Below are 11,561 nucleotides of genomic sequence, written 5' to 3'. Positions count from 1 at the left end.
CATGCTGGCTTCAGGCTCACTGGGGCCTTGGTTTCTGTGGTTCATTGAATCTCACCTGTTTTTTTTTCAACGCCGCCTCAAAATTTACAAGTTTCACCGGAGCATTTATCATGCCATTGTAAAAACTTTGAAACAACTATTGCATTTCAAAACGTTCATCATAGATTATACATTACTACAGCACAGAACAAGGCCACAATTTGTTTGTTTCATTCCTTTGAAAGAGCACTTATCCCCTTTCTTTCTCCATTGTCATATTATTCCCTCCCTATAAATTGATTCAATTCCCCTTTAGAAGTTACCGTTGAATTTTATTCCCCAATCGTTTCAGGTTGTGCATTCCATACAATCTGTAATTTAATATTTATAATATAAGGTCATAGAATATTAAAATATGAAGTAGAATACTCTGAGGTGTGGATTTTACTAACATTCTGATATTCAAATAAATATAAGAATTATTCAGTTTTATTCATTTTAGTGGGTACAAAAACACAATTTATTACACAGTACAATATTTTGTTTTGACTATACATTGTAGACTGAGGTGTAAACTAACATTCCCTTTCAAGTTAGACATATGGCAGTTTGAATTATGCAATAATTGTAATGAATAAAATGGAAACATCAAACAAGAAGACAATGTGTTTTTTTCATTACAAAATTATTTTTATACGTTAATAAGATGTGGCATTATTTCTCTATATTGCAACAGAATCTTCCCTACATGGTTAAAAAAAGATTTTTATTTCCACTACTAATTTTTTTTCTCATTAACATACTTTCATTAAAAAGCAAGCATTTTGTTTTGTTCCTTTCAAAAAAAAACTTTCCTTTTTTTAAAGAAAAAAAAATAACATTTGCAGTAAAATTTTCACAAATTTTACATATTTATTATTTTCCTCCATGGTTCCAAGGTTTGTTTTCCAAGATAAGTGGTTCACTCCCCTTTACTCTATGGATATTCTGAAATTTAGACACAGGCTAATATGTTCATTAATTGCTATTTTCATAATGTGTCTAAAGACAAAAAGCCAAGTGTGATTTCTTCTAGCAATGGGTCCTTCACATCTGGATTTCTACTGGTAATGATTTTGTTTCCTTATTGGCATGTATTTCTTCACATGCTTTTAGTTTCCTTGTTCTGCAACCTTGATGGATTTTTTCCTGATGTCAGATCAGAGTTGGGCTGTTTTAACCATAGCTCATGCACACTTTTTCCTGATAGTAATCTGTTTCAAGCAAGTTCTCTCCCACCCTGCATTTTTGCCTTCACTTTAAGTGAGGATCCTTGCAATGTTGTCACAATCTGTGCTGCTTTCGCGTCAGTCACAGAGACTGTTGTCTATAATTTTTTTTAAGGCACTCAAATAGTATTTGGTTTTTATGGTAGATCTGATGCTACTATAGCCAATCCTGGGTTCTGTCTAATGGTAGGAACAGTGTGCACAGCCTTTGAGCAGTCTGGAGTCAATACACGGCCATTTTCTCCGACGCTTCCAGTTATGGATAATCGGGCTTTGTTTCTCATCGCTTCTGAAAAAGTCAGCTGAATTGAAAAGAAAAATACTGTTACTTAATGACCTTATTCAACTAAAAGCAACAACAAAACACAATAAACACCAAAAAAGTCATTCTTAGCTAGGAAATAAGCAGGTGAATACTATAACATCCTCTTAAGTATGTCTTTAATGGCCATAGCTCAATATATAAGCAAGCAGTACCACTTGACATCATACCACAACACTTAATTACAAATGCACCACCCACTTTATTAGGCCCTAAATCCTACCCCTAAATTTTAACACTTTCGGTTCCATATACGTTGTAACCTTCTCTATATGTTGCTAAATTCTGGGTATTCTGCGAGGAAGTTGGATTAAAATTCTGTGTACTCTTTGCCACCTTCATTCTCTTCGCTTCTGCCCTGGACTTGTAACAGAATTCTACCAAAGCCACCAGCATTGCCAAACCAAGGCCTCCAACTAGAATATAGAAGACTCCAGCTACGTTGCTAAGGCTCAAAGCGCTCGTCTTGTCCTAAGAAGAGAAAAGGCATCTTAATTAGATTTCTGTACAGAATGCATATGCAACAAGGACAGGACAATACATAACTACTGTAATACTACAATCTACACTTAAAATAATCAATCCCTTGAGCAAACTGATTAAGTGACTGGAATTAAATAAAATGTGTATATTATTTTATAATATAAATTTTATATTATATTATAGCTAGGAACAGTGATAAGATTCATACCCCAAATGAAGATAGGCATTGATATTAAAATATTCCTTTAGATCTTTGTATGAAATTGTTCATCCTTTGAAATTTTACATAATTACAAAGAGTGAACAATGGAGATGGAATAAAAATATTAATATGCAAATATATTTTTTAGTGTAGCAAGTAGGTTAAAGAAAATTTAAAAAACATTTTCCAAGTTTGGCTCTGATTTTGTTGAATGAAATGTAGTATTTTTTACTATAATATGCTTGAAACGGCGGGTAAAAGAAGTTGGTTAAACACGGTAGAACCTTTGAATTAATAGGAAAAAGGCCAGTTACTAATTATTTATTTTATTGTTTCAATGACTTATCAGTAATCTACTGTTAGTTTAGTTTAGTTTAGAGATACAACATTTAAAAAACACGCTCTTCGGTCCACCAAGTCTACGTTGACCATCGATCACCCGTTTACACAAGTTCTATGTTATCCCACTATCTCATCCTCTCCCCCACTAGGGGCAATTCACAGAGGCCAATGTACCTATAAACCGCACGTCTTTGGGACGTGAGAGGAAACCAGAGCACCCGGATGAAACCCACACGGGCACAGGGTGAATGGGCAGACTTCACACAGACCGCACCTGAGGACATGATCGAACCTGGGTCTCTGGTGCTGTGAGGCGATGGCTTTACCTGCTGTGCCATTGTGCTGCCAGTGCTCAGTGGATTTTATTGTCTGAGTTTTAAAAGTCACTTCAAGTAATTTAAATAATATTTAAATATCTCAAATATTTGTATATCAGACAAATTTGGAATTAAAAAAAAAATCTTGACTTCATTGCGGTAATTCTGGGGCAAGGCCTTAGCTGTACATTGGCTGAGGTCTAGTCACTGCTGAAGCTGCAATATGCATCAGCGCCTGGGATCAGTCCAGGATGATTAGACCGAGATGCAGATTCGGCAGATGGAGTGGGGAGATGGGACTTTTGAGGGAGGGCCTGAATTAAGCTCAATATGGTGTGTAATCATACAAGAAGGACGGCCTCCCTTTGAATATAAATCCATTTGATCTTTTTATTGAATGGAAAAAATATCTATAGTGGTAATTGAAGAAAGGTGCAATGGACAATGTTTCTCCAACTGGTTATTTATGTTCTATTCTTCATCAGATTGTTTTGCATGCAAATAGGATTTACCTATTTAATAAAGGCTAACACTACTAAAATTAATCCACTATATGTGTATGATAGCTACATTTTAGCATAATTATCCTATCATTTTTGAAATATACAATGCATATTAGTGTTTCTGTTCCAATGAACGGGCAAAAGAGGGCAATAATTGTACGTGCTTTATGTAATTCATTCAGCTAAAACTTAATGGATTGTTACTGGTCAGAGCCATGACTGGGCAAATTCTTGATTAGTATGGATGTCAGAGGTTATGGGGAGAAGTCAGGAAAATGGGGTTGAGAGGGAAGGGTAGATCAGCCTTGATGGAATGGCAGAGTAGACGATGGGCCAAATGACCTAATTCTGCTCCTATCACGTACTTTATGAAATGATTTACTTTTTTATGTTGTGTGACATTTATCGATTGCTTGTGAAATTATAACAGATTACTTCCAATGGGCCGGAATAATCGGTTATGATTATTGATTAGTCTGCAACATTGAATATAAAAGTGTGTTTTTCAAAGGATATAGGGAGAAAGCAGGAATGGGGTACTGATTTTGGATAATCAGCTATGATCATATTGAATAGCGGTGCTGGCTCGTAGGGCCGAATGGCTTACTCCTGCACCTATTTTCTATGTCTGTAATATTTTGTGCCAGTTTATATGACTTTCAGTCCTAAGCCTGACTGTTTTAATTTTGTGTGAATTGTACATAAATATTACATCTTATGTGTGTTGAATATTACACATTTCTACATTTATCTACCATAATAAGGTAAATTTACATTTACATTTTTACCCCTAAACTGTTCTGAGAAGACAACAGTAGGTCCCAAACTGCAGCGACTGACCTTACTTCCAGAGTCCTTGGCTCCACATTCACCTTTATCGTACCACCATTTGTTTTTCAGCTTGTCTAAGATGCCTTGCTCACTGAGTTTCAAAACTGCAAGGTTTACCGGAACTCTTCACGTGGAAAATAACATAAATAACATTATATATGTTATTTTATGTTATTCAATTAAAGCCACACAGAATTTCATTACAAAGTGATAAAGCAAAGCCCCAGCGGCTGTGTACTGCATGGGCCCTTGTACAGACGCAGGCATACAACTGGAACCTGCTATATCGCTTTAAATAACAGGCACATACTGCTAGGAACATATTTAAATAAAAGCAAGAGCAAATACTGTGAAACCAGAAATATTGGCTGGAATTCTTAATGGACTGTTTCCTAGCTTAGGATTTATGAAAGTTAAATAACTTGATGCATTATTAAATGTAAAGTATATATGCATCATTTACAGCATCGTACTGTGTGGGACAGGGGAAGCAAATATTAATGTTTTGACAGTACTTACATTGACTTGCTATTTTGTTAAAAAGGAATAAAATCCATAGCAGGTTGACTTGCTGCCGTTGTGCATTGGTCAGTTACCATCGAGCTCGAATCATACTCTAGCAGACGTACCTATTACCAGTGCACTGTTACCCACTTGTGGCGACATTGAGGCTAACCTTGGAGTCACCTCCCCCGCTGCCACACTCTCCTTTGTCGTACCACCATTTGTTTTTCAATTTGTCCAAGAGGCCTTGTTCATTCAGTTTTAAAACTGCGAGGTTAACAGCATTTCTTGAAACGATAAAACATACTTGTAAGAAAGTGCACAGCTGTTAGAAATTGAGATGGATGAGGACAAATAGTCATCTCTTCTATTCCATGCTAAAAAACACCTTCATTTCATTTGCACCTTTGAGTCAGCAAGCCTGCTATAACAAACTTGCTTTATAAACTGTTCAATGCAACTAGGCTATGGGTCTTCTTGCTAGCAATCTAGTGAGGGGTTATTTTGACTTCTAGCAACGTATGTCAGGTGACTTTGAATTGATCACTTCATTATACACTCTGCCATTTTCTTTGCTATTGACTCGAAAGGATGGAAAATTCAAACAGAATCTGTAACAGGCAGCCAATCCAAAATCACCCACTTTACGCCATTTCCAAAGAGTTAAAATTACCCCTTCACTAAGATGGTCATTTCGGAGTTACCAAAATAGACGCAATAAATGCTGCTACCACAATCATGAATAAATAAAGAATGGAAGGCATAAGTAATAAGGTGGTGACAATTTAGTCTTTCAAGTTGATAGAAGCATAGAAATTCTAGTGTAAATGAAAGGGATTTGTCCCACTGAGATATTGAATCTCTATTTTCCTGATCTTTATTCAGCTTAATAATATTATTGTTTTGCTGGTGTAACATAATTTCTGCTTTAAAAGGTGAGTTCAATTTAACTTCAACAGCCATTAAGCTATTGCATTTTATAATCTAGTACCATTTTGTGGAAAAATGTTTCCTAACATCTGTCTCTAAGCTTAAAGATGTGTTCCTGTGTCTTTGTATTTGCACAATATTGTGCACTGAATTGACATAACCAACCTTCTCCAAATATCCAGTACAGTGCATATAAGTGGCGTCAGTATGGGCACAGATAAAACTTTTCAAGATGTCTGTAGTAATCGGTACGAATAGAATAATTATATTGAAGGAAACATGAAGGGTGATATCTCTGCAGTAGTGCCCGCTTACCCCTGCTGAAGCAATAATACATCTGCAGTGGGAATCTCTTCATCATCAACTTTAACACTCCAACAGGTCATATCGATTAAAGAGCAACTAAGGCAAATCTACTGCTGGCACTGTCCTTTGATAATTGCACTTTATTTTGCTGTATACTCTTTTTCTAAACTAAAGGAATTATATTTCTCTTAAACATCAATCCTGTTTTGTTCAGATGAGGAAGCACTTCCACTACAGTTTTTCCCTGCTACCTGAGTCCATCAAATATGCTTGACTGGTTGCTGTGCTGAACCTAATCTGCAAACTGCACTGGCCACTGTGACAAGCCATGGAATAAAAATCAGAGGCAGCAAATGGTAGATATGCTGTCTTGAAGATATGTATGGAAGAGGTAAAGCTTTATGGACCAGGTCAGCCCAATAAAAAATATGGCTAACATTTTTGCATGCTACTGAATGCTTCTGAAAATAATTTTTAAATGTACTGCAACATTAATATTGAAAAGGAAATTTCCTTTATGCTCCTTTTAGCATAGTTCAAGTAATGCATAATATTCCTTTCATCAGGGAATCTCCCTTTTGCCCTTTTTATTGCTAAATTTCCTTTCTGGTTAATGAAAAATGCAAACTGTGGCATTTGCAAAAAATGATTTGAAAAGTGTATGAAATAACATTTTGGAGGTAGACAAAAGTGCTGGAGAAACTCAGCAGGTGCAGCAGCATCTATGGAATGAAGGAAATATGCAATGTTTCAGGCCGAAACCTCATTTTACTTGATTCAGAGCATTTCCTAAATAAACGGAATTCTTACCTCAGAAACTACGAAATGTGCAGAACAGTTTTCTGAATCTGCCAGTTCGCAGCTTAACAGAAGGGTGGGACGCAAGATATGATAAATATTTCCAGTATATAAATTTCCTGATTACAGGTAATTTTTCATCAAAATACTTCCTTGGAAAAAAACTGGGGAAGGAGTGCCTCTTCCAGTAGTTCGTGGAAGATCAACATTAATGGGCAAGGAGAAAAATATTCACCTGTCCAGCTGAAAAACAATCTACCTCATTTAGTTCAAATAAAAACAAATTGGGGATATTTTGGAGTGGATTATTCCTGAGTGGTCAATAAGGAATCCAAACAGGGGTTGGAGGATCAGTCTCAGGAATATATTAACACCTGAACATAAACGACAGATATGTCCAATTTCCATAATGCTGCAATTGCGAATTATAAAATGGCGTTCCACTTCTGCAATCAAGGTAGAGCTTTGGTCTTAATTACCAAACGACATGACACAACAAATATACCAAATTAAGAGATAAATATGCCAGGTTTAGAGATAACAGAACATTATTCATGATTGTTGCCTGTCATCAGATCTTCTGTTCATCACTGGTACGCTAGAGTTATAGGGTGGCCAATAGCAAATTTATTAAGGTTACTTCAGATTAGCATCCCTTTCCTCTCACCTCATCAACAAGACAAGAGCAATAATGTTAATGAAGTACCATCAGCGCCAGATCTCACCGAACACAAAATGTCCTTATTAGCGTATTGCTGTACCTTCACTAGTATTTGTTTAAATACCAAGATATTCAATATCTAACTCACATGGTGAAACATCTCTAATAGGATTCAGAAGCCAGAGGAGAAGACCTATTGTGCAGGAATGAACTGCAGATGCTAGTTTATACCGAAGATAAACACAAAACGCTGACGTAACTCAGCAGGTCAGGCAGCATCTCTGGAGAAAAGGAATAGGTGACGTTTTGGGTTGGAACCCTTCTACACACTGAAAGAGAGGTGTGGGGGAGGTTGTCAACTATTATCACATTCTGAGAATAAATATTGATGGGCAACAAATCTGCATCAGTCTGCAATAAACCAGCATCATCGTCATTTCAATAACAGGATAAAATGGAACAGCGAATTTGGAAATATGTGATGAGGGGAAGGGTGGATTTCGGGTGGTCTGCTATCCTAGTGAACAATTCTCCTGCTTTTGTCAAAATGCAAGCTGAAACTCACCGGTTACTGTTATCCCTGTACGATTCATACCTACACTCAGAAATCCGTTATGCCAGTCCACAGGGCAATTACCTCAATTAGAGTAACAATATCCTATCTCTCCTAATGCACAAACTAAAGAGGAACAAACTAATAATGGGAAGCTGTGATTTTAAAACGTATTCAGGAAGAAAACAATGCAATAAGAGATATGGCATCTGAACATATGGCATCTGTGTTGTGTAATGTGAATGTGTAGCTGGAGAGATGGGTACATACTCCCAAGAGCAGAACTCAAACAAGGTTAATTCTGTGATCACAATCAGCTTGTGGGTGTTGCACAAGATGAAAAAATGGGTTAACAATGCAGCTTTTAAATTGAGTTTAGAGGTACAGGGTGGAAACAGGCCCTTCGGTCCACCGAGTCCGTGCTGACTGCCGATCACCCATACACTAGTTCTATCCTCCACACCTGGGGACAATTTACAGAATCCAATTAACCTACGGACCTGCACATCTTTGGCGTGTGCGAGGAAACCGGAGCACCCGGAGAAAGCCCATGTGGTCACAGGGAGAATGTACAAACTTTGTAAAGACAGCACCCGAGGTCAGGATTGAAATAGGTCTCTGGTGCTGTGAGGCAGCAGCTCTACCTCTGTGCCAATGTGCAGCTGTTACACTTTAATAGGCATAGACTTCGAATGTCGTTTTTTTTTTTTGTCAGAGTATATTTTCCAGTATACCTCCTACTAGGTAATATATTTTGAACTGAAGATAATAAATATTCATGTTTTTATATTTGGAGGTAACACTGTCTATTCTCCAATATGTGTATCAGCCGCCAAACTAGAGTATGTGCAAGTAAACTGCTTGCAGTACAGCACCTTGAACACTAGGCGCTGGATACATACACAAGCTTTCTCCCTTCTTTCTACATTTTCAGGACAAGAATGGAAAAGAAAGTTTTGTTGCTGCATAGTGCTTAATTTAGTTTTAGTTTTAGAGGTACAGTGTGGAAACAGACCCTTTGGCCCACCGAGTCCCTGCTGACCAATGATCACCCGTACACTTAGTTCTATCCTACACCCGAGGGACAATTTACAGAAGCCAATTATCCTACAAACCTGCACGTCTTTGGAATGTGGGAGGAAACCGGAGCACCCGGACATAACCGATGCAGTCACAGGGTGAATGTACAAACTCCGTACAGACAGCACCCGTAGTCAGGATCAAACCAGGGTCTCTAGCGCCGTAAGGCAGCAACTCTATCGCTGCGACGCACCACATTCTACATTCCACATTTCTACATTCAGGTTCTCGCGTGTTTGGTGTGCTGGTTCTGCAAAGCCTCCATGTTGTGGAAATACTAAAGTGGATTAGTATTAGTTCCCTCCTCCCTCCTCCCAAAGATCTTAGCACCACTAATGAACGTACAGCTTATTATTTTCTTAATAAAGGACCGCTCTTTACCTGTGCAATCTTCAAAGGTGTGAAATGAAATCATGCACATACCATAATCACACAATCTAAAAAAAAATACAAGGGACATCAGGGTAGGTGGAATACTATAACAACACAATGACATATTGTTATACTATCCCACCCACCTTAATGGGGAGTTCTTGGGCGTAGCCACTCCGTATCCTTTGGAATCCAGGTTGCCTCCTACTTTCATGGTGTCACATGGCTTCCTCTGCTCAATGTATTCATTCATGGTGGACTCCAGCAGGAAAGCGAACTTGCCCTTGGATTTGCGGACTCGGGCAACGCCCTCGGCGGTGATCTTGGTGAAAACGGAAGGTTCTGCTGATTTCATGTAGGCCCACATTTTCTCATATATCGCTATTTTTGACCTCTGGAAAAGGCAAAGACAGAATCACAAACATGGATTTACGCCGTACCATTGACATAGTGACACACAGCAAAGCACTTAATCAGAAGAAGAATGGATGCTGTACAATAACCGAGGCATTCAGAAGGATGAGCGCAAGCAAGGCCAGGGAGAAGGGCATGAAGGAGGATCTTAAATGAAGCTGAGAGTTATCAAGGAGCAGGTGCTTGGGACAGAGTTCCAGAGAATAGCTTAGAGAATGGCCTTCCCACCAATCATGGTAAACCTTTGGAAAAGGGGGTTTCCCCACTATGGTCTCCCACGTGGGAGCCCATAGGTAAATATTGGCCAGATAGTTAGTGTCTGGGCAATGCTGCGGAGTGACTTGGAAACTGCTAATAATTTGAATGTTTAGGGGGAGAAACTGAGCCCCCTGTCTGCCATTTAATGGAGAAAATAGGTGCAAAGTTTTACCATAGTACAGTCATAGTCATACAGCGTGGAAACAGCCCTTTCGGCCCAACTTGCCCACGCCGACCATTATAGTAAAATGATACAAAATTATGTCAGGCTATTTTTTAAATCAACCATGACAGCCATCTGAAACAGGGGTGAGGGTTTCTTATGTGTTATTTCTGTTTTGACTCCCTTGTTGACTATTCTACACTGGATTCACGGCTAGCTTTTAATTTAAAAACTGCCCAAACATTGATTGCTATGGCGTGCTCCCCTATCTCCCATTGTGCCCCATCCACGTTGCTTTTCCATTCACCTGCTTGGGATGTATCTTTAGGCTGCTGCCAGTGAGACAGGTGGCCTGATATTCATTCTCTTACATGGGAGAGGTACCTGCGGAAGCACAACAGGTCCAATTAATATTAACAAGGCAGGAGGCACAACTTGACACTGGTATCAGGCCTCTCATGTAGTGGCATGCACCTTCTCCCAAGCTGTAGACAGACATAAAAGGAATTTCCATTCAAGGAACCAAGAGCAAAGCTGGTGAGGATAGGAAGATGTGTTCAAGCCCATTTGTTGGACAATGAAATTACAGACACATTGTCAGAGTCACGGGCAGGAGAAAAAAAAATCACATTTGGATTTTTCAAACATTTGAGATTATATTTGGCCTAATGCTCAGTAGAACTACATTTTTAGATTTCATCTTTTAAGAGAAGGTTCTCTCTCTCCAGAATTTTGACATTTTAAATTTTTGTAAGTTCATAAGTCATAGGAGCAGAATTAGGCCATTCAGCCCATCAAATCTACACCACCATGCCGATCTCTCTTTCCCTTTCAGCCCAATTCTCCTGTCTTCTCCCCATAACCCCAGACACCCCTACTAATAACTTTTAACTCTGGAAGATGAACTAGTAGCAAAGTATTGGTTGCATATTCTTACTTTTAATTCTTCTATTTGATATTTATATAAAGTTCAACACAGGAATTAAAAAAAAAAAAAGGAGAGAGGGGGAGAGAGAGAGAGAGAGGGGGGAGGGGGGAGGGGGGAGGGGAGGGGGAGAGGGAGAGGGAGAGGGAGAGGGAGAGGGGAGGGAGAGGAGAGGGAGGTAAGGGAGAGGAGTAGGGAGAGGAGATTGCGAGTGAGAGGATAGAGATAATTGTTCTCTGTATCTCTTTATTTACTTGAGAGGTTAGAGGGAGTTAGTTAGTTGCCTGCCCCTCTTCCGAGCCTATGTCCGTGTTCACGTGTCCCTGGAGAGGGAACACGGGGACTCTGGA

General features: G+C 38.8%; 1 protein-coding gene across 4 annotated transcripts in view; it reads right to left on the bottom strand.

Annotated features, from left to right (window-relative positions):
- Positions 1–452: 452 nt before the first annotated feature.
- The window catches only part of gria4 (glutamate ionotropic receptor AMPA type subunit 4), a 186,987-nt gene continuing 175,878 nt past the window's right edge, over positions 453–11,561 (bottom strand). The window contains exons 13-16 of one of the 4 annotated variants that reach the window (XM_033022671.1): positions 9,598–9,845; positions 4,924–5,038; positions 1,906–2,040; positions 453–1,549 (exon numbers count right to left, since the gene is read on the bottom strand). In XM_033022671.1, coding sequence (XP_032878562.1) covers positions 1,385–1,549; positions 1,906–2,040; positions 4,924–5,038; positions 9,598–9,845 — 663 coding nt within the window. In that variant the 3' untranslated portion in view covers positions 453–1,384. Of the gene's footprint in view, positions 1,550–1,792; positions 2,041–4,256; positions 4,372–4,923; positions 5,039–9,597; positions 9,846–11,561 lie in introns of all 4 variants that reach the window. The other 3 variants (XM_033022672.1, XM_033022673.1, XM_033022674.1) reach the window with 3 other exon arrangements.

Source organism: Amblyraja radiata, chromosome 6 (genome assembly GCF_010909765.2).
Source record: "Amblyraja radiata isolate CabotCenter1 chromosome 6, sAmbRad1.1.pri, whole genome shotgun sequence".
NCBI classification, from domain to species: Eukaryota; Metazoa; Chordata; class Chondrichthyes; order Rajiformes; family Rajidae; genus Amblyraja; species Amblyraja radiata.
The sequence above is the reverse complement of the archived record's forward strand: the minus strand, read 5'-3'. Positions and strand labels throughout refer to the sequence as shown.